We start from the raw sequence: 24,212 nt of genomic DNA on the forward strand, positions 1-24,212 counted from the left end.
GTGCATGTGTGTTTTTTCCCCTCTGGGTATTTACAAGATAACTGTGAGTTAAAAAGCAGTCTGGAAGGCTGAAAATGGTTGGGAAACCACACAAAAAAATTTGACAGAAAGAAGACATCTTTCTTCGAGCTAGCTGACAGCTTTTGATCTCTCAAAACAAAGTTTGTTGCTAACTTGTTGCTAATAGAAGACACTGTAGAGTTCTAAGATGCATTAAAAAGTAAAAATCATTAGGTCCAAGTATTAGATAACAAGTGTCTGATCACAAACTGAGTAACAGAAGTTGCACATTGAGTAACTTGAAATCACTTTGCCCTTCAGCCAGTTTAGTATGAATCAGGTCTGAAGAAACTAAAGGAAAGCTTTAAAAAAAATTCCATCAAATCCTATTTTTGTTCCTGCTATTCATTTTTTTTTTTAATTGAGAAGAATCATAATATGGCAAATACTGATTTATAGTTCAGTAATTTATAAAATTATCTACAGAAATGCTTTGAACCATGTTGAGATATGAGTGGTCTTGCTATAAATTATATAGATTTGCTGAAGATGTTTTGTATAGAGAACTATAAAGCCACAAGTTCTAAATAAATTCATTATTATTATTATTATTATTATTGTTATTATTGTTATTATATGTTGGGGCATTGATAGCACTATATTCTGGGTATCCTAAGTAGATCACACTTTTAGAAACAGAATTTTCAGGAAGATTTTGACCTTTAAGTCCTTTGGCTCAGTTTGAGAAAAGAGTTTAAGCAGGAACCTACATTCCAGGTTGCTGGCTTTGTTCCCACATTTTAAACTACTACTTCAGGTTAACTAGATTTCAACAGCACTTAAATCTTCTTGTTAGAGTTCTACTTTGTCCTACAGGTCTGCTTTGAGCAAGTCCTGAGGCACTTCCATCTTCAAAGAGTGCAGGAGGTTAAACTCCTCTTTCCCACCTAAGCCTACATGTTTCCACAGACTAGATTAGTTGCAAACCTGTCTTCTCCGAGATCTCTGGGTAGTGTTCTCTGAGCATGAAATACCTGCACACAGTGCAGAGGCCACCACCTCTTTCCTTTGAGACACAGATAGAAGTGAAGGTTATCCTTTATTTCAGTAGTTAGGTCACTTGTCCAGGGTCTGGGAGACCTGAGTTCAGACCTGATCCCTGTTTTTCTAGGTGGAAGGAACAGTGCCTAGTGGGAGCACTCAGACATCTGCTTAATGTGTGGAGAAAATACACCACTTCTGGCTTTTATTTGTTTCCTTTTGGCACGTTAAGGTGGCTTTCTGCTCAGCCTTTCGTGTTTTGCAGGTCTGTTTGGAGGTATATATGCAGCATATATATATATATGTATGTATGTATGTATGTATGTATGTATGTATGTAGAAAGGAAATTATCCACCTGAGGGTCATGGATATTGCTGTGGAGATCAGGTGCCTAAATCCTGGTGTGAATCTGAGTGCTTTGCACACATGATGTGAATCACAGCCTCAACCTCTAAAATGAAAAATTTGTAGGCGTGTTGTGATAATAGCTTAAACCACCAACACGGTCAGGCTAGATAAGCACATACAGTTCTGAGTTTTAAATCCCAGCTGCACAAAACTACCTGCTCTTGTGAAATGAGTTGCTTTCCCTGATCTGAGTTTCCTCTTTCAGACTGTTCCCTATGCCATAAAAACCCTTGCTTCTTGCACCAATGCGTGAAATTAATCTTCTAAAATCTTTAGCATACTACCTGCAAAATTACAATATTAAAAATAAATAAGCCTACCACATAGTTTCCTATTTTCAAACTTTTCAGATTTAGGGTTCACTAAGAAGTCATCTCTCTTTTTCCTTTAAAAGAAGACAACCATATAGAGTAATAGAGTTCTCTGTCTAACATACAAACCCATCTGGAAAGAATTTAGTCTGCAATAATTGTGGGCATTTGATTTAGTTTTAAACCTCTGTAGGTAATTCAAATGTAAATTTATTGGGGTGAGTTTATCCCCAAACCTCCATTGGATCCAGTGAGGTTAGAGATGAATTTGGCCCACTGCACTGGAACTAGAGCTGCATTGTTTCTGTTGCATCAGGATATTATTACATGCCGTAATGTCTATCATTATAAGCAGACCTTTAGTAGAAATAAAGTCAATAGAGACAATATAGACAATCACCTGAATCACATTTATTTTTCAGACCTTTAAAGATTAGTAATTCTTTGGCTATGAATGTGTTTATAGACTGGTATCTAAATCTGTCAGGCAACAGTGGTCTAATTCATTTTTCTGTTATTCTGTACTCATGAGACAGTCTTTTTAGTTAAGTAAAATTCTTTGCATTTCACATTGTGCTTCAAAAAAAAAGTTTCAAGAAGCATTCAATACATAATGTAAACAATGCCATCTGTCTTTTTCTTTGTAAAATATTCTTCAAGATAGCCCCAATATGCCTACTGTTTTCAATCACTTAAAAGGCAGTAATTCAATTATATCATCCTCTGTATAGGAACTGCCATTGCTTTCAGTCCACTTCCAATCCTGACACAAGTAAATCACTTTGATAAGATCCCCTTTTTATTTATTTTTTTTGAGGAGACTGGCATAAGTAATGATGCCAGTGATAGACCAAGGACAAAATGACTGTAATGGGCATTTTGTAGGAAAGGAAAACATGTGCCATTGTGATTTATTGTGTTACTTGGAAAATATTTTTCCTTGGAATTTCTGCAACAGCCACACTCTCATAGTGAAAGGCGTTTAGCAAATACAACGGGCCAAATGGTGAGTTCAAACAAACCCTTCACTGAGCAGCAGATTTAGACAGCTATCTCTACCTAGATTTGTTAAATGGGAACAAAAGGTCAAAGCCATTTTGGAAATGTGCCTAGGTCAGATTCATCTTTGGTATAATGCCACCTACTTACATGGAAACATGCTGGGAATGTATATGGTTGGATCTTCCTTACAAACTGCTATGGCTTATCATGCAGATATGGCTTTCTTCTATATAAAAATTGTTTGGGTGACTTCAGTGCTTTATGCACCTGGAGAGGTATGGGTCTGGCAGACACTTTTAACCTCCCAGAATAGATACTGCACGAGATCTGTAGTATCTGTAGACTTCCTGTTATGAATTGGCCTAAGCCCTGATGTGGAGAGAGTATGTTTAAAGGTGAACTGTCTCCGGACACGTTTATCTCTTGCCCCTCATTTCAGAAGAATGGGAGAGTGCCAGATGGGGTGGTCATATGTGACACAAAAGCTTGCTCAAAGGGAGTTCTTCCTTTGAACCCAGACTGGCCACCGAGCACAAATACTTACAAGGTACAGGTTTTATGCTTGCATCTTCAAATCTGTGAGGAGTGCTGGTCTTATTTTTGCCACCTGAAACCAGATTCGGGAAATGCAGTGGGGGGTTCACTCTAATTTGTCTGCTGAAGAGGTTGTATCATGCAGGTAGGAAGTGATCAGCAGTGATAAAACATCACAGGCCAAGTTTGGGGTTTCCAGCAACATGCTGTGAGGTAACCCATTTGTTAAATAATTTTGAAGAAAGAATCTATGTGAGAAAACTACAATCAGGACAGGAAAAAAGCAGCATATTCATTAGTTTTAACTTAACATATTATTTTCCTATTCCAGGGTCCAAATTTCCAGTGCCTCCTTTAGGCCAATCATAGAGTGATCATCTGGCTTATTCTCTGAAACAGACAGGAGGCTGTTTAGGAAGTTATTGATATGATATGTTGTTTTCTTCCACAGAGAAAGTGTGGAGAGTCTTATCCAAAAGCATTCCTATGCCCGATCCCCCATTCGAACCTATGGAGGAGAAGATGATCTGGGAGATGAGAGTCAGGCAACACAAAGCAGAGGTAGGAAGATCTTCTCATTAGCTAAACCACTGTGACCAAGTTATACCTGAGAAAAGGAGAACCACAGCCAGTACTGTGGTATCCTGAAACATTTCTCTGGTGTGTGCCTCTGGCATAAGGTGTTGTAACAGTGAAGGATACTCGTTCCTATATGGCCCTTCTGCACATCGTATATGCCCATGGCACTGGAGCAGGTGGCTGGTTCAGGAGGCAGCTCTGGAGTTGCTTATACAGCATTTACCAGGAGACAAGAACGCTCTCTGCTTCCTCTTCAAGCTGGCTGAAAAACAGGCAACTTCATTAATGTGGTGCTGAATACAAGCTAATGCTCCTCATCCCTTGGCAGGGCTTACTAGCTGGAGCTCAGCACCACCTGTGAAGTACCATGTGGATGTGCCTTTTGTTGCCCCTCCAGCCTTCTGCCAATAGAGGACTCAGTTCTAACCACCTTCAACCAGCCTGTCGTTACCCTGATTTACCTCTACAGAAAGAAAAATCCATAGCAGCCTTTGAAAATTGACCTTTATTTTTTTATCTCATGGTCTCCAGAAGATGTCTTTCTTACTTGGGCATTTCACCACAAATCACTTAGGTTTGTCTCCTTTAGCAGTCACAAAACTAATGACAATGTGGACCTTGTTCTCTATGGGGATGCTTGCAGGACAGACTGCATCTGCCATAATTTGCCACTGGAAACAGACCTCGAACCCATCCTGAGGGATCACTGATTAGCATAAACTTGTGTTGCGTTATACTCTGCATGTTGACTTCATGACCTGTCTGATATGCAACAGCCACTTGAGGTAAAACAGTTCTATCTGCCTTCCGACTGGCAGTGCCCTTGTCTTGTCCTCTAGCTTCATACAGTGTTGCTAAGATAAGAGCATTATTTCTGGTCATAAGCTCTTTGGACTTGTGAAGGGAAAATACACTTATTTTTAACCATGAGTTGCTCTTCAACAAAATATGATTAGTTGGGCTTGTTCATACATGTCTATTCTAAGACTAGTTCCTTAACTTGTAGAGTTTCTGGAGCAACTCCTTAGCTGGTACAATGCCACCCTTTCAAGCACTTCTGGGGGATTACCTCACTTTATGTCAGCTTAGATCCTTGGCCAGTTATTGTTGAAGATGATGTTAAATTTTCCCTTGCCGGAGATGCTCAGAGCAAGGCACCTTACCTCTGTAGAAAAAGAAAGTTTATCACTGCTAATTATTTCTAAATACTTCAACACCCATCCAGGGCATTCTCATCTCAGCCATTTTCAGCCATCTAAAGATGGAAGTGGCTAGCATTCAGTAGAGTATCCATCACAGGAAGTCTGTTTCCAAGGGGATTAACCATTAGGAAATGTATACATCAAATTAAAACTTTTTAATCCATAATGTCTCGGTTCCTGTGCTCTAGCACATCCACACACTGTAGTAGCCACTTGGAATTGAACTAAATGTAAAACTTCTAGTCAAATCCAGATTTGCATCCAGCCTTCCCTATAGTGCAATAATAGTCAGGTATTCCTGGATTTGTAAAGTATTTTGCTGCCAGTATGGTGATATCCTTATAGTTTGACTCTGGATCCTAATTTCCCAGCAGTCAGGATTTGGTTCAGTGGTAGGGTCAGTAAATAGTTCAAGTCCATTTCTACTGCCAAATTGACACAATTTCTATTTCCTGTTACTGGGCCATTTTACTTATTTCATTAAGCAGAGGAGGAACTAATAAAGAGTACCTTCACCTCTTTCTGATTTGAGAATCTCTCCCTGAAGAGATTTATGATTTTTTTGTCATAGTTTGCATTTTTTGTTTCTATTGTTATTTGCTTATTGTTTTGTTTTGAGTAGCTGGTTATGATTAGTTAACACATCATTCTGATAAGTCTTCACATATAGATGTTTGTGTATACTTTCTTTTCACAGGCTGGATGAACCTATCTTCTAGAATCAGATCTATGGAATTAATACCTCTAATAATAATTACAAGTTTTGTTGTCTGTGACTATTTTTAAATATTGGCTTAAAATTATGCTTTAACAGATATTCCTGCCAGTAAATGTATTTCTTAAAGTAAGAAACATTTTTCACAATGGAAGGTGTTGGACAAGAAAGAAAATAGAGATGGGACATGAGTTGAATTGTTGTTTAATCATACTAAAAAATAAGAGATAGTTAATAGAATTCTGTAGTATTCACCATGCCTAGAAATCAGACATCTGTTGATAACCAGATGCACAGAAGAACCGCAGAGAGGAAGGGCAACATCTTCATCAGATTATTTGAAAATGACCATGTATAATTATTAAAACAAATTATTCATTAGTTTCCCCCAAAGTTTACTGTCAAAATAAAGTAAATTATTACTTACAATTTAAAGACACCATTTTTGCTTTTTTTCTAATTCTGAAATCTTCAGAGAAAACATATTTTAAAGAGTGGAAGATTTGTGAAAAAAGAAATTTTTGTAACTTTTCAAATTAAAAAAGCTGCCAAAGAAACCACTGATTAGATTGAAGTACATATTTAGCTTGGGAGCGTGTTTCTCATATTTTAGTGTATTTCACTTAAAAAACAACTTTTCTTACTATGATTCATTATTACTGTTTTTTATTAGAGCACTGTACGCAGTTGAAAAAAATAGCAAACTTTTTGACATTTTAGAGGTTTTTTATTTTAAATTTTGGAAAAGCCAATTTTAGTGAGAAGATGGAGTGTTGACAAGATTTTACTGGGGAAAAAAAGCCCTTGTATTGCAAATGACATTTTCTACCTTTTTGCCAGACTGAAATTTTAGAAAAACTTAATCAATTCTACTGAAGATTTGATGTAAAAAGCTACAAGCCTGTCATCAAAACGGGGAGGTAGTGCAATGAGATTCCATGTCAGAGTAGATGCTTGAGTGTTTCATGCCAGCACTGAGATGGACTTTATACATCTACTCACAAACTGACAACTCTGCAGAACAAAATTATATGGTGATTTTACTAGGAGCTATGTAAAATCAATGTGCAAAGCTGATTTTACTGATCAAGCCACTGCAACCAGCTTCTTAAAAAAAGAAATTTGTCTAAGGTATAGGGATAAAAGAGAGCAACTGGCAAATAAATGTAAAAAAAGACATAAGGAGAGAGATGTATTTGGGAAGTATTTGCACTGATAACTTGTCATAAAAATCAGCCTTGCTGTGAAAGACTTTTTCTTCCTTTTTGCTATTTTAAAAGCTTTGTGTGTTGCAGTGCATATGTCAGGCATTCTTTCTCTTTGTTTGCAGGATCAGCTTTTACAACATCTGATAACCTATCCCTCAGTTCCTGGGTATCCTCCTCAACCAGTTTTCCTGGATTTCAGCATCCACAGTCTTTGAGTGCCCTGGGTACCAGCACTGCATCCATAGCTACACCCATTCCTCATCCAATCCAAGGATCTCTGCCTCCATACAGCCGCTTGGGAATGCCTCTTACACCTTCAGCTATTGCCAGCTCCATGCAAGGTAGTGGCCCCACTTTCCCTTCCTTCCACATGCCTAGGTACCACCATTATTTTCAGCAGGGTCCTTATGCAGCTATCCAGGGACTGCGTCACTCCTCCGCAGTGATGACGCCATTTGTATGACTGATGTAAGACAAGAGAAACACGAGATTTTAAATGTGCAAGTTTGGTATGAAAAATACAAGGGACCTTCCTGAAAGGCCTATGGCAAGAAAGTGCCAAACTCATAACAAACCAGCTAATAAAATGTGTTATGGATATAGATTCCTCCGTTGAGGGATCTCAAGAAGAGGGCATGCAGCGTGGAGCTGCTCACAGATGTGTAACACAGCTGAAATGGATCCCAGAGTTCCCAGGATTTTTAATGGCATGCAGGTTGTTCCAAGGTGCGTTATGCCTTGTGGAAAGAGATTGTGTTTATGCAGCAGTGTACAAATTAATTGTGTATAGGTCTTTTTTTCATGTGCTACAAGAATTCTGAAAAAGGTAATGCTCTTATTCATCTTCATCTGTTCTTGTGACTAATGAGCATCAATACAGAAAAATGTATTGCTGTAGCTTTGAGCATATTTTAGGCTATCTCAGCATACATTTGCTGGGAAGGGGACAAGATGGAGAAGGCCACTGTCCTTTTTAAAAGACTGGCTTATATTCACCAAGAGCAGTATTTCATAGTTGCTACTATAATCTCAAAGAGGAAATTATTAACAAGGCTTTCTTTCTTTCTTTGTTTCCTTCACAAAACTCTATCTGCTCCAAAAAGAACTGTGTACAGGACTGTAGCAGTAATGATGTAGTCTTCTTCAGTCTAAAAATAAGCCTGTCCCATATCCTAAGAGGAGCAATTTCACAGTCTGTTAGGTATGATGAAGGAAAGTGCTGATTTTAGACAATCTGTTACTTAAACTTAGAAATCCAAAATTTATCAGATCATTAAATCAAAGCTTTTATTTGCTGCTGCACTTCCCACTGAAGACCTGTGTCCAGTTGCAAATACCAAGATAACAGAATTTCAGGCTATTATTTTACTCTGTAGATATAAGCAACGGATTGGTGTAAGATGAATGGCATTGGAGTGTCTTCCTACTTCTTCTGATTTTCTTGGGTTTGGTCACACCTGTTGTTAGACAAGCTGTGTGGCCAGGCAAATGAGGGTTGTGTTCTCTCCTTTTTCATGTCCCAGTAGAATGGTGGAGTTTTCTTAGGAAAATATCAGCGCAGAACTTTGCCTGTAATTTTTTTATTCATATCTACCTTTTTGAGTCAGTAATTAGGAATTCACTTCTTTCAAAGTACAGTCCACACTTTCTAGTATGTTTTGTCTGATGCAACAGAGGAACTGTGCTTAGCGTCATCAGAAAAAATGACCTCTCTGCAGAGGGCTAGCATGAATCCTTTGCACTGCTGAAAAGAGTACCAGTGTGATTGTGGTTTTCTGCACGGCAGGAGCTAGGATTTCACTGTAAATAAGAGGTCAACACAGAGTTGCTGTGTATGGTTGCATCCAAGTCATAGAAGAGACTTAATGACCTCAATTCTCACACTCTACTGATATTAAAAGAACAAGCAATACGATCTCATAATAAAGATCTGTGTAGAGATAAAACACGGAATGGAAAACAGACTTCTTTGGCACTATTCTCTTCTACTTTTTACCAATGTGTGTCAGCATCATATGGTAGCAGGGAGAATGCAAGACACTGAGTCACCTACCTCCCATCTCAGTAAATTGAAAGGTGAGCCACATGTCTTTTTTTCAGCCCATTTCCTTATCTAACATGCCCAACCATACATAGCTATGACACCCTCCCAGACTTTTCCCAATTCCTATTGTAGGCCAGTACATGCGTCCCATGGATAAGGGCCATCTCGGTATATTTCCCAGTAGCTGAATTTAAAATCTTGTGAAACTGGCCATTTTGAGTATCTCAGTTATCTGCAATATTAGCCTAATTTCCATGTACTCACTGTTGAACAAAAAAAAGATGACTTAAGACAGTTTGCAGGTCTTCTGATCTGTAGGTGAACAAAGACAAGCAATGAAACCCTTCACAGTTTCTGGATCCAGAGTTACTGCAAGGAGTTCAATGTAGTGAGCCAAATGAGCTGATGAGGAGTTCCATATAATGAGCCAGTTCATACAATGAGCCAAGCTCTGCAGTACTTAAATGGCTTAGAATTAAACACTGAATTTGGCTGATGTAAACATTAGATTTTGCTCTAGGCAATACATCATCTGAAAAGTGCATGTTGCAAAGGGCACTTCTTGTGCCTGCTCATGCCCTGTTTTGATATGAAGAACCCTAGTTTTCAGGAAATCAGATGATACTGCCTCCACAAGAAAATAAATCTTCAAATACCTAGATGATTTCACATAAATAAGAATTTCAAGGATGATCTGGAAGGAAATTTTAATCCCTGTCCTTCAGTTGCTTGACTTCTGTAAGATATACGTAGCTATATTTGTCTTTCTTAGGTAAGATCCCATGATGACTTTCACTAAAGCCTGTGAGGAAATCCTATTTTATTTATTGCATCTGTTTTCTTCTGCAGATCCATTAAGCTATCTGGAGTTGCAGGAGATGCAGTTAGGTTCAGAATTCAAGCCAGTGGCTTTAATATTGATACTTTTATCAAAAAATGGTCAAGTAAGTAGGCAGCTTTCAGATGACTCCAGAAATGTTTGGAACAGGTACACTGACTTAGGTAAGCTTTAGAAGTTATATAAAACCTGCTCACACAGTGACCTACCCTCCCTTCATGAAGCATGTCCAAAAAAATAAACTATATGATCTCTTTAGCTCTTTCCTGGACCTTGTCCTATAAATATCAGTATTTGGCACAAATTCCTCTGATACTGTTTCAGAGAAAATTCTCCTGGCTCTTCCTGAAACAGTGAAACTGGAATTTGACATTATCATTTACAAAGATATTAAATGAAAGACAAGTGCTTATCACTAGGAATGAGATATGATGCATATCTGAAAAATATGCCTGTAGACTCTCCCTATATAAAAATAAGAGAGGGCCAACTTCTCATTCAAATTCTCCGAGATTCATATTATAGCCCACCAAGGGCTGGGTTCTACAAAGCCATCTGTCAAGACTTTTAAACTTTAAAAAATGGAAATCCACAGACTGATTTTGCCAGCCAGATCAAGTTTCTGTTGGAGTGCTTATTCCTCCCTGTGCTATTCTCTGACCTACGCTGCTCCCCCATGGTGTCCCTTGCATCAGAAACCCACTGGGTTCCCCACTGCTGCAGAATCACAGGCAGGTCCCAAACAGAACTGTCGTCAGGGAAATGAGGACAGCTTCTGAGAACCTTCCCCAGGAATGAGGTTAATAGGTATGTCCAGTTCGCCACTCCTCTTCTTTGTCCTCACAATCCAGTCTCCAAAAACAGTTAGTTATATAGAGTTTAGCTGGAAGGAATTAAATGCATAGACACCACAGAGCATAGGCCAGAAAAGTTGTGCCACCTTGGGGAATTTCTGCCCCCTGTCCATCTCAGCTTCCTGTGGGCAGTGGGCAGCATGTGAGTGATTCCAGGGATAAAATTACTGCCCTGCTGAAGTCCGTAGTAAATTTCTTATCTGTAATGGAGACAGGATTTCATGCAACTTTCTTATCCAGCTGTATGGATGGTGACTGTAGAGATACCAGCAATGCTCTACAGGAAAGACTACAAACCAATGCTACACCTTTAGCATTGATTTCACAATTGGAAGAAAAGGAATGTAAATTTGTTATTAATCACTTAAAGAGGAAAATCACTTTGCCTAAAACAATCTGTACTATTTTGACAATAACTCAGTAATTTATTTAAGGAGTTGCTGTACTGCTGTCATAATTATATCACTTTCAGTACAGAACATCTGTCGCTGGTGGATGGTCTAGGAATGCCAAATATAATCTAGAGTTTATTTTCCAATATAATTCACATGTTATATCCCATGTGAAGTGCTCTTCACCTTTATGAGCTTTCTTGGCTCAGCAAACTGGTGCTGTTTTGTGTTGTTTTTTTAAGAAGGGTGGAGAAAACATGCCTGAATATGCTTTTCAAAGAGAATGATAAGATTATCCTCCAAAGTGTTATGAGTGCATTTGGATGTTTTCTGGATTACCCTTTTATCCATAGATAGTCAACAGCCTCAGGTCTTTTATCCAACAAAAGCATCCCAAAGACTAACAGAACTGACTTAGATGCATTTGTCTGATTTTTTTTTTCTGTTTTTGGAGTCCTGAGAGAAGCTAGACATCTAAAACATTTTAAATTTGGCTGTTTGATTTGCAGTATTACTTTATATGGCTTGACGGTCTGTCAAAGATACAAATTCAGTTCCACTGGTTTCTGTGGTACTCTTCTAGGTATAAACTGACAAACAAGCGTAGACCAAGTGGATAACAGTGCAGAATTAAGGAGTGCTTTTCTAATGAGAATGCTTCTTTACAAGTTCAAGGATAATTGTGTAATAGTAGTACAGTCTACAAAATGCAATAGGAAGAAACTGAAAAAGTTTGGCCTGGGAACTTGATTATGCACTGTATCCTCTTTATGTATGTGTGTGTATTACACGGAAACAGAAATACCAGTGAAAATTATTGTGAAAACTCGGGGAACTTTCCAAAACTGGTGGTTAATGTAAGTTGTACTAAGTTACCTGTAGACAGAAAAGCAATAGTGAGATCAATGTAACACGTACAGCTCATTAGCTGGGAGGCATTTGTGGCTGCAGTTCTTATGCTGATCATCTGCAGAAGGATGACATTCACTCGTTGCAAGATTATTTTTATTTTTGGTGAGTTCTTACTATCACTATTCCTAACTGAGCCTTTTCTGCTGCAGATGTGGGTTTTTTTCAGTAACCACATACTTGCTGGCCAGAGGATTTATAATTACTCTGTGACAAACTGTCCTTGAATATAGTCTCTAGTTTATAAAATGACAACTTATTTTCATTTATTTTACCTTTTTAAAAGAAAACTAAGCAGTGATTTAAGTAAACTCTCAAGTAACTTTTTATAATAGTTTAAGGACAAAAAATACAATTTGCTGTATTTTACCTTTAGCACATTTAAACAGTCTTTTCTTTTTTTATTGTACCTTCAGAAACAGGAGGAAAGATTTTGTTTAAAAATAAGGAAGGTAAAAACTGGATGTAACCTCTTTAACAGAATGTACCACAGTTCTGCTGTTTGCTGTGTTGACTTTGTTGTTTATAATGCATTGCGTGAGCACATTCACCATGTACTGAAGTGTGTGTTTGCGTGTACGGGGTGGGGACAGGGGGGAAATCTTTTTATGGAAAAAAGTTATGAACATAAACTATGAAGCAACATCTAATGAAAAGTTTCTTTTTAAGTGCAATATATTTATTTCTGCTAGAAAAATAATATCAACATTATGTAATATTTGAAGCATTAAATGTTATTTGTAAACAGCTTAAAATTATATATATATATATCACAAAACCTGTACAGAAGTACAAATGTGTGGATATTCAGTTTCTTTCATTAAAATATTGGGTGTTTTGATATATTATTCTTATTTAGCCAAAGATTTCTCCTTCTGTTGTTCTTTCTCTAGCCAAGTCACTGTGTGCAATGATACCAGTGATGGATTTCTCTGAGAACACACAAAATTCAGAAGAGCTGCTCATCTGCAAAAGGTGGCCTAAATCTTGGATCCGTATGGAATGATGGTTATATTGTAGTTAAATATAATTGTAGCTTGTGCATTGTTACGCAAATGATTTTTCAAGGTGCTTTGCAGCCATATTCTTATTCAGACAGTCCTCAAAATTGCTTTTTTTTCACAGGAGTACAAATAAGAGGCTGAAATTTGGGGTTCCCAGGATCACCGAGATAATGATCAGAGACCTAGGAAAAACAGCCCAAGAAAAGAGGGGAAAGGAATTGGGTCTGTTTAGTCTGGAGAAGTGAAGATTATGGGAAAACACAAAAAGGTTTTCAAATCTATGAAGAATGTAAAGATGGAAGGAATAAATTATTCTACATATCTACTGCGGGCTTTTAATAGGCTTAGATTTTGTTTGTATTTTAATAGGCTTATGTTAAAGCGAAGGAGATTTATGTGAGATATCTAAGATACTCAAAGAGGGGTAGTGAAGCAAAACTCAGGATTGCATAGGGAAGTTAAGGAGCAATTTCCATCACTGGAAGTCTTTAAGAACAGGTTGAACATGCATTTGTTAAGAATGATGTGAATAGAGCTAATATTGCCTTGAGACAAACAAATGATCTCTCGAGGTGCTTTTCAACTTTCTGTAAGAGCCATTCCTTAAAGCAGCTTCTGACAAAATCCTCAGGTTCCTCTAAGGGTTATCTTTACACTCCTGTAGTTCAGTTTATCCTCAAATTGAGATCAGCTGTTGGGTCTTTTGCAACTAGTTCACAGTAGTGGTTGGCTTATAGAGAAACTTGATGTGATAAAAGAGCACAAGGTTCCATTGGACAGCTGTAGCATTGCTTTAATTTGGTTTCTGTCTGTGAATATAAACAAGGAGAGAACAGCCTGAGGTAATTCAAATACACTTTTAACTATGCTGAGTTACAACCATGCATTACTGTATCCCTTTACATTTGGAATATTTGAAAATGAAGACAGCTCAGTGAGTTAGTAACTGTATATGGTGTCCTTTGTCTCTGTTATATTTTCATGTCTGCTTGGTAGCAAAAAACTTCTATTTATTATCTCATGAATATTCAGTGCTCTGAAAGTCTTTGCATAACCTCAGGCTGGGGAGCTTTCTTGAATGCAGGATAAACTAAGTGTGTTCTTTGGCACTTTCCTGAATCAGGAATACTGGCTGTATACTTGTTCAAGTTATAGTTATGCCAATAGCCTCATTAAAATCAGCAGGCTTGCTCACTTAAAGTTAAATCATTGCTTAAGTATTTCACTGACTCTGCAATTGAACCCTCTGTGCTTTGTGGAATCAAGACTTCTGGGAACAAGTTGTTCATGCAACACACACCTTTATTGATAATAGTGAATGAAGATTCCAATTATAGAGAAACCAGGAGATTAAATAAAACAAAGTTCCTGAATTGCCTCCCAGTAGAATTACTCTGAAAACTGATGAACAGTCATGGTGACTGTAGGTTAGGTCTTGCGTGTCACATCTAGTGAACAGATTTGTATCCAATTTACCTATCTTGGAGTGCAGAAAATGAGAGTAATTTTTCTAAACTTCCTGTGTAGAAACATTATATAATGAACACACTGATTTAATGGCATGCTAGCCACTGAGAAATAAATGATATTTTGAATCACAAGTAAAAAGACAATTACATAAAAACATTTAGATTATACAGCTTCTGTTCAATATTTGTATTTAGCAATAATCAGTAATAACAATTCTATTTAAGAAAAAGGATTTAAATTGTCAGTAGTCTGATGTCAAATATCCTTATTAAAGCCAGTTATTGATAAGCAGTGTTGGTCAGCAAGGCTCTAGAGGGTAATTCCTTTGAGGGAACTACCCTCCCTGATGATATCTGGAAGAACTAACACAATCCTGTGGGGATGCTTACCAGAAAAGTTTACCAGTGAGGTGGGTGGTTTTTTGTTGCTTTTTTTGTTTGTTTTTTTGAAGAGTAGGATGATAAATTTTTTAATGCAGAGTGTATTAGATGCCTGATCACTGCAGCACTTTTAGCTCTGCTAATTATTTTCAATCTATTTTCTTTTTAAAGAAATAATAGAGAATACAATTTTACAAGCAGATACAGCAAAACCTGGCATCTTTTAGGCCTTTTATGTTGGAAAACAGACTTAACACAGAGATTGCACTAACTTATTTCATCATCTGCTAGTGTTGAATTAAAATCAAGCAACCATGCTGGCTCTTTTTGATCTACTAGTTGACTCTGAATTGCTTTCACTCCGACTGTGAAGCCTGCCAGGGATGTGTGCTGTTATTTTGAGTGGCTCCAGGTTTTTGTGTCCTAGAGAATCTCCTAGTTCTGAGCCAAGGTTTGGCTGACTTCATGAGTATTTGCTTCAAATTTCTGTCACCCTCCTGTGTTTGGAGCAAGGTGATTAGCAGAAACAGTGGTGACACAAATAAGTGTTTCAGATATGCAGAAGACACTCCACTAGCTCTTCATCTGTTTAAATTTAGTTGGCTACTGTAGAGGACTAGGTCAAAAAATAAGACTAATTAAAGAAGGGCAAATACCTGCCACTGAATCCATAATTGATGACATTTAGGAAAAATGATCCCCAAAACAGGTGGAAGTAATAAAGTTCTTCGAGCATTTACAACTTTTCTCTGTTTAGAGGCTTAACTTATGGTCAGGTATCCCTAGGGATTCATAGCAGGGATAAAGTATATATCATACATTTTGTGTCTTTCCCAGAAACCTATAATCTTCTCTTTCAGAGGCAATCCATTCATATACTTTTTGTCACCTCAGACTAGAGTTATTGTTGTACTTTTTACATGGGCCTCTGTCTTAAGGCACCTTAAAATGTCGTGAAAGCAATAATATGAAATTGCGGAAGTTCATGAACTCTTCTAATTAAAGTCTGCACTAGCTTACAGTCAGCTTTTAGGGACAATTTATATTATAGCTTTAACTATAAAATCCTAAACTGTTTGGGTCTTTGTCATCAGAATCCACTCTCTCTGTCTGTCTCCTTGAGTTATCACAGAGCTGGAATGAGCTGTGATTCTTAAACTGATTGTCTGTGTTTAACAGGAGCTGCTGGAAGTGGCTGCGATCAGTGAGGGACCTTTCCATAAGGAGTCAGTCGTCCGCCACTTCTGTCAGTACCTGCATTTTTTTTTTACGTTTTTGAGACACAAAGTCTATTGATCTTCACTGATGTTCTCTAGTGTAAAAACTGAGTGTGGGAGAGAGATGGTTTTTTTCATGTTTCTTTTGCTCCACATCTTAGTCATGGTTGATGCATAGTCACTTTTAAGTCTATTATTATTGCTTTCCCTGCTCTTTCATAGATCCCAAGGCAGCCAAAAGTGGAATTCATTTTTATCTAGATGCAAATCATTGGCTGTAAAATTTGCATTGATAATATCTGAACATGTACCGAGGGCTTTGGAACGGCAGGCTTCAATTACCTTCCGCTGAATGTCATAGCTTTTAGACTTGAGACACCAGTCATGCTACTTGGCTTCAATGATGTTACAGATAACTTAGTAGTACTCAGGAGATTTATCAGCCTGACTTTATTTAATCATTCCCGTTTTCTGTTAACATAGTCACCCCAAACAGTGCATTTCCAGAGGATGATTAGATTGTTTTAGATGGTTAAAGTCTTTGTCCTTCTTTGCTCTTTCATTTTACAATGCACCAGGAACATCACACATTTTTGTATGCGCATAAAAAAGTCAAATGCTTGTGCCCCCTTAATTTTCTTTACAAGGCTTTAAGCATTTTTCAGTTGTTTTTAAATGAATTATCATGTGCTGTATATCCTGCCTAGCACTTAAGACAACCTGGCATGGTTTCCAGTTCTTCTGGACAGACAACTTGTGTTTTCAGTCAGAGAAAATGTTTTCCATCCTAGATGCCTGCTAAGGGAAAAAGATTAATAAGTAATATTGTAGGCTGAGATTTAAAAGCCATCTAGGTATATAGATGCACAGATCCCACTAATTTTAGTAAGAATCATGCTTCTAATTCCCCCGGTCCTGTTTTGAAAGTCTTATGACTTATTCAGAGACCAACCTAAAAGTCTTGCCATCCCTTCCTGAAACTGTAGTTTCTTTTAAAGTTTCTTTTGCCCCCTGCCATAATATCATGTCTTTGTTCTCCTGTTCCTTCAACAGCCTTGGCCAAACTGTTAGGGGACACATGGATACTTCCTTTTTATTTGCTATCTCAATAATAAGATCACTCATCTAAGTTGCAGAGATTCACTTCTTCTGTTTGCAGGGACTGGGGCATGCTGGCTTTTGTGGCTCCTCTTCTTAGGATTTTGGTTCTCCTCTTGCTTTGCATAAGAAGAGTCTATATAGTTGTCTCAAAGCCAGACCTGCTATCTCAGCAAAACTGAATTTTGCTGTTCCAGCCAGAGCTCTTTTGCCACAAAGGAAGCTGGGAAAAGGTGGAATGTGGATTTGCATGGGGTAGACTAGGACTAGCATGCTCTTACTGCAGCCAAGAAGTAGTGCCTCCAACCCTCGCTCCTGAGCAGTAGCTGCTGCCCTGGCACATTCAAGTACCCTCCTCAGCAAATTTTGCTCTTCAGGGGTTTGGTACAGGGAGCAAAGTAGGTAGCAGAACTGAGGCTAGTCTGTCCCCCCTGTCCACACACATATAAACACACACACTCTTTGATGCCCAGAAACTGCCTTGTCAGCCTGTGTGCAGAGCTGACTTTACTCAAGGCTGTGGATTGCCCTGGTAATCTAGGGACCTAGAAACTAAGATCTGCAATGTTCAAGTCTCTTTCATAGATCAGTCCCCTAACTGCATGTTAGGGCTGAACAAGGTCCTAGTCCTGCATCTAAAATCCTAGTGGAAAGCTGTGAGAAGTTTAGATGATACTTATTCTGAAGTTCAAATTCTAGCAAGACTTTGGTAAAGCCATTTTTTACAAATAGAAATGTGTCCACAAATGGGATATCCAAAAATTGATGACTTAAATATTTTTAACAATTGTATTATTCTGGAAATCCACAATGCAGCTGTGATGAGATGGGCACTTTCACCAGAATGAACACCCTGGGAAAAACTAGAAAGACAAGAATAGCAACTGTCCAGATGTAGAAATGTACAGTAGAAATAAATTGGAAGCTGAGAATAAGATCTAAGCGGGTATTTAGAGTCATTGTAAATAGAAATACCAAATTAAGCAAATAACATGTCATTTTGAGATGAATTGCTCTATGTGCCAAATGTAAAACTTTGCACTGAATATGCCCTGTGTGATAACAGGAGACCAGGGGAGACATTTTAAAACATAAAATTGCATAAGAAATTGCAAACAACAAACAGAATTCTTAAATAAAAAAAACCCACACATGCTGCATGAGCATAAACAAAACTGCAGCATGGTTAAAGACTACTGTAGCGTAGAACGAAGGGTTCTGTTATTATATAACCTGAAGAAAAAACAGGGCATACATCAAAATTTATGCTATACCAGATTCTGATTCAAGCAAACATTAAAAATCAGCAATGAACTGTGTCCAAGTGCAAGAAAAATGAGTGCTTATCCTAACTGTTGTGTTACAATGCTGATTTCCTATTTACCTCCTTGGTTCTGGAGTATGCCCACATAAAATAACTTGCATGGCTGGGGCTAAACCAATGATTCAAACACACAAATACAACAAATGGGACCAAAATAATGGATTTCTGCTTTATCTGTGAATAATGACAAAGGCCGAGCATGCATCCAGATGGAGAAATTATTCAGAGAAGACAAAAAGGACTCCAGAAAAAGAAACGGAGAACTATACTTCATCTTTATTTAAATAATGAAAGTTATAAGAATTAATAAGTAGACCAAGCTGTTGGAAAGAAATTGAGGAAAGAAACAGAACTCTGCAAAATATCCCCTACCACTGCATATGACATAAATAATCTTAAAATGAATAATGACTTCATTTTTATTTTGCTCTACACTTCACCAATGGTAAATTAACAAATGCCTGAAAATAGATTTTTTCATGTGAAGTTGCTTTGAGAAGAAGCACTTAAAAGAAGCATCTTAAGCTAGTGAGGAAATCATAGTTTTAAAAAAAAAAAAGCGAGCCTTTACAAAAATGTTACATAAGAGTGTGCACTCTTTGGTAAAGAAAGCAAAGATTCTTAAACATGATAAAGCGTAGGCACAAACCTGGTTTGGTAAGAGATATGTATTTCTAAAATGGTAAGGATTATAGCAGGGAGATTGTTCATAAAATGTAAATGTGGTTTCAGCTATTTTTATTGGATTTCCTTATTTATATCTGCAAGAGGTTATAAGCTGGTTGTTTTAGTATGCTCCACCCAACATCACATGAACGAAATATCTGGATGGAGAGCTGTAAGATAAAAAACTCATTTTAAATTTGAATACAGGATGGCTGCAATCCCCATAATCTAGTTTTAAAACTAAAACATTTCATTTCAGCATTAGGGCTTCCCTCCCCCGCAAAAGCCCCTGTGATTTTTCTTTTGTATTTTAATTGTGTTTTGTGATGTTTCACTTTTTTTTTCTCTTAAAAATATATCCATGAGAATCAAAATTTCATAAGAACCCCAGCTTCCTTTATGGGGGTGGGAGGGAGGGAGGAGGCCCCTTAAAGTTGCAAACAGATAGAGGTGAGGTAAACCTGCTTCAAAACTCAGCACCCAAATGATAGTAAGATTAAAAATATAGTCCCAAATCATTATATTAACATCTAAAACACCTTTATGATCCTAGTTAGGTCATGACTCGTTTTTTTGTTTTGTTTTTTAATACTGGTATTGGCAATAGCAAAATAACTTTTGCTGATGTTGCTATGCCAGCAAATACATTTATTTCTAATATAATTTATCCCAATTGCATAACCAAGATGAGCTATAATGGCAAAGAGACTTTTCTCTGTGTTGCTCTTTACACAGCTGTATTTAGGAATCTAAAATAATGGGCTTGGGGGTACTTTTTGGTTGAATGCTGAACTGAAAAATTAGGGTAAACTTGATTCAGATTGAATTGAAAATGGAAAAATAGAGTTTGGAGGGGCAGAAATGGCTAATTTAAAGGGAGAACAAGAAACACATTGCAGGCAAATCTGAAATGTTGCATTCACTGAAAATATTTGATTCTGTCCTCAGGTTATTTACCATTCTTCCTTAAGTAATTTATTTACACTGGTTCAGAATGAAATAGTAAAACACTTTATCACCTATCAAAATAACATTTTTTTTTATATGTGAAGTAGGGTTTTTTTTTTTTTTTTTTTTCCTTCCAGCTGAAAATCACTTGGTCTGAATTAGAAACTCATTTCAATTTCCAGGAAACAGGTTTTTCATCTGACAAGTTCACTCATCACTGAACTTTTTGGCCATGTCTGGTCCTAAGTCACGTTCCTTCATTTGAGTATCTAATCCCTACTCTACACTTTTATATGTTGTCACTCCATTACACTCTTATCATTAGATGGCAAAACAAACAAAGAAACAAAGAATTGCAGTGCTGGCTACTGTAAAGACTGGGACTATATATTATTTCACACCTCCTTCTGTAGCTTGGGATGCTGTGATAGTTTTAGACCCTTTTTTGTATGCACTAGGTAACTGCTTTGAGGGCTGCCGCTGGCCGCCCAGCCTCGCACTGCAGAGCGCTGATTGTGTTGGAGGACAGAGATGCCCTATATTGCTGGGCTGCTGCAGTCCTTCCCCTTTCTCCTAGTTTCTGTATAGAGGTAGGCACCCAGCTCTCTTCTGAACACATGCTAAGGGTCAACAGCTTACACCTCTTCATGCCACAAACCCATTTCACTGCCATGCTGCAGCAATAAGCACTGCCTGGGTCTCCGGTTCACAACTGACCTTGCTCCCATGCTGATGTCCGTGTGTGCATGCATATAATCCCTGGCACAGGTGTCCCTTGCAGTACAGCCTTGCCATCAAACTTTAAACCTCATGAAAATGTTCCCTGCTCAGGAGCCACTACCAGGGAACCTTTTCCCAGAAAGTAACTCCCTACTGTGGCCACTGCAGGGGAGGATGGAGCGTGCCTCAGTAAATGGAGGACTGGCAGTAGAAGGGCAGTCCACCTTCACAATTGCTTGGGGCCACCAGTGGGTTTCTTTACTTCCTCTTCCTTGCCCTAACAATCGGCCTAACCTGAAGCTACTTTGGCACAGGAACAATTCCCATCTTTGTTTCTAATCAAAAACTAAAAGTTTTTTGGAAATCATCTGATTGTTCCCCTCCTACACTTGGATAGAGCTGTAAGAAAAATGCCACCTGAAACAGAAAATACATGTTTTTCAGGTACCATATTATAGTCAGGTATTTCACAGACTTTCTGTGCCCTCTGCTGGCTGCACGGTGGCAGTTCCCTGGGCCACGACAGCCTTTTCACTGGCAGCAGATGTATGCGCAGTACATGTCCTGCTGCCTCAGTGTGTTGTCGGTTAGGGGAAACACGGGAAGGTGCAAGCACATGGTGGCAATGTAGGGTGGAGGGAAAGAGGAAAAAGGGAAAGGAGAAAAAGAATTTGGTCTATCCAGATCTTTATCCTATCTTTTCCCTGTGCACCCATTAATGGTATTCCCAAAACTCCCTTGTTCCTCTCCTGGCTCCCAGCCTCTGCCCTCAACAGTAATTGTTTCACTTCTTTCCCCAGAAACCTACTCTGTCACTGCTGCAAATTTTCATTTTGTGGCTTCAAGCATTTTTCAGGCACCAAATCCATTTTTTTCCTATGCAATATAAAACCTGCATTCAGCCCTGAGTGTATCCTCGCAGATTTTCTACCAGATCCTCAGGTGCAAAATCCACAAGGTGAGTGAAAGGATGCTGACTTGTACCTGCTAACTCTTTTTGTTTCTGAAGTTGAGTGAGCTTTTCTTTTTTTTCCTTTTTTTCTTTTTTTTTAAACTTACAACTGGATTCGTGCCAACCAGTAAGTTGTAATGTCTTTTGTAATGTCTTTTTGGATTATGGATGTAAGATCATTTTTTTATTCTTACATATTTTCAGCAAATAATAGTGTTGTCCGTAACAAATGCTATCTGAAAAAGAGAAAAGCATTAGCTCATATCCACATGCATTACTTTTAATTTCTTCCCAGTAGGCAAACCAAATGTACCAGTCCATATCTTAAAAAAGGAGTTATCTTTAAATACTTTTGGAGCACGTACTCCACATCATACCAGGCAGAAAATACAGAGCTTTATTTTCGTTTACACAAAAGCCAATTTATAATGCTCAGGAAGCATTACAAAGCTTAAAGCAGATGTGTGCACCCACTTAAAGCTTTCTTTATGCACTGGAATTGTGTAACTGGATAGTCTTTCAGGACTTGCTGTTGCTGAACTGGGTAAGTGTGCCACACCTAACACCTCACTCAGGGAAAAGCTATGCAGATGGAATGTTTGCATTAAGATGAATGTATTTCCTTTTGTGGGAATACATTTCATACATTTTCAGATCTTCACTTTGAGCAGGATGAAAATGAGCTATAAAGAAACACTGTGATTTAGTCTTTTGCATCGGTCTCAAAATTTTGTCTTCCCATCCTTTCACTATTTGCACAGATCTAAACTGTTGTTAATCCAGAAACCAACTGAATACAAAAACACCTCGCTACTACTGTAAAGCATGACTGTCAAATTAAGTTGAAATTGGCTAAATAGTACAGTCATTAGACATGGCTAGACAAACTCATATATACACACACAGAGTCTTAAATCTTATTTCTGTAGGTAACTGAGTAAAAATCAGGAGCTTAGACACTTATCTTCATTTTCAACTTTCATGATTTTGATTCTATATTCAAGTGGACACAATGAGAGGAAAAAATTATGGTGTCTGCTGGAGGATAAGAGTGTCTCAGCTGGACTCTAGCTAAATGAGAATAAATCTCCTTTTAATGGAAATGTTGAAGTATAGAACATGTGTCTGACTCTAGACATAACCTTGCCATCTTTGAGAAGTAAAGACACACGCTTGACAGGTCATGGAGTTTGAATTCCTCCTTGTCCTTCCAAGCCATATTTGGGGGGCTTTTCTGAAAAAGGAGGGCTAAACCCCAGAAGAGAAGATTCTGATTCCAAACACAGTTCTGAAAACATAGGGGCTGTAAGAGAAGGATAAGGCATCTCTGAAGAGTAAAGTAGTCAGAGAACAGAAATCTGACAGTGTTTACTGAGGTAAAGCTAACAACAGGAGGAATGTAAGAAAAACTTGAAGATGCAGTTGAAGTTTTCCTACTGCATAAACAAGCATCTGTTGGTGTGAGCTCTTTTACCTTCTTTAGGTTTCCTTTCTTTCAAGCATGAGGGGTGCAACTTTTCTCCTTTTTCAGATGATAGTAGTGACAGACAATGAGGAAGAAGTACCAGAAAAACATGCTCTCCCGGAGACCTTTGGAATCTATTCCTTGAGAAGGAAGAGACTTTTAATGTTCAGGAGAGGAAGGCAGGAAAAATCCATCACATGAGACAGACCCATTTTTTGAATGTGGGAAATAGACTGGATATCATTTTACCAAAAAGCAACATTTATTGTATCCTGGGGTAGAGAACACATAGAAGGAGGACTTCTCAATCTCTTGAATGAGATGAAAATTTTAGTTATGAGTGAGACTTTATGCAGAAATGTGAGCCCTCGCAGTTTCTGACCTACTGAGTGGCAGGCCAAGGGATCCGGGTTCTAGGACCAAGTTTCTTTGTAGTGTCTGGGCATCCCTTTTCCACTCTCCACTCTTCCTCTTCTTTAAAAATATACAAAATGCTGAAAATGGAAAATTCTTTGTTGGAATTAGGCCTTTTTTTCACATGCACATTTAAGGTTATTTATTTCCCAAGATAACTTTTCTTTTCCTCCCTCTTTCCTTCTTTGTCCTCTGACTTTTCATTTTCTTCCTCATTTATTTCCTGCCCCTTCCAGTCCTGTTCTACACATATGGTCCCTGTCCTCAACACTACTAATCAATTACTGTCACAACACCCTTCCTTCTCTGTTATCACCCTCATTTTAGACCATCCACTGTATTTACAAAGAAGGTCTGTGGCAGATCCATTAGACATTCAGGTCTCAGACCCAACCTAATTTTTCATTGTAAACTCATTGTTTTGTCTTTCTTCGTCTGCTTTCCCACCCTAAAACAAAAGCCCAAGCAAATGTTCCTGCTCCTCTGCTTCTGGAGTTCATTTTCTTCTCTTGTTTT

At 38.0% G+C, this 24,212-nt stretch overlaps 1 protein-coding gene across 2 annotated transcripts in view; it reads left to right on the top strand.

The window, feature by feature from the left end:
- The window catches only part of TBX20 (T-box transcription factor 20), a 41,124-nt gene extending 26,800 nt beyond the window's left edge, over positions 1–14,324 (top strand). The window contains exons 7-9 of one of the 2 annotated variants that reach the window (XM_067291265.1): positions 3,749–3,858; positions 7,124–7,342; positions 13,164–14,324. In XM_067291265.1, the coding sequence (XP_067147366.1) occupies positions 3,749–3,858; positions 7,124–7,342; positions 13,164–13,183 (349 nt within the window). In that variant the 3' untranslated portion in view covers positions 13,184–14,324. Of the gene's footprint in view, positions 1–3,748; positions 3,859–7,123; positions 12,865–13,163 lie in introns of those variants that run through there. The other variant, XM_067291264.1, reaches the window with a different exon arrangement.
- The last annotated feature ends 9,888 nt before the right edge of the window (positions 14,325–24,212 follow it).

This window comes from Apteryx mantelli, chromosome 2 (genome assembly GCF_036417845.1).
Source record: "Apteryx mantelli isolate bAptMan1 chromosome 2, bAptMan1.hap1, whole genome shotgun sequence".
Classification (NCBI taxonomy): domain Eukaryota; kingdom Metazoa; phylum Chordata; class Aves; order Apterygiformes; family Apterygidae; genus Apteryx; species Apteryx mantelli.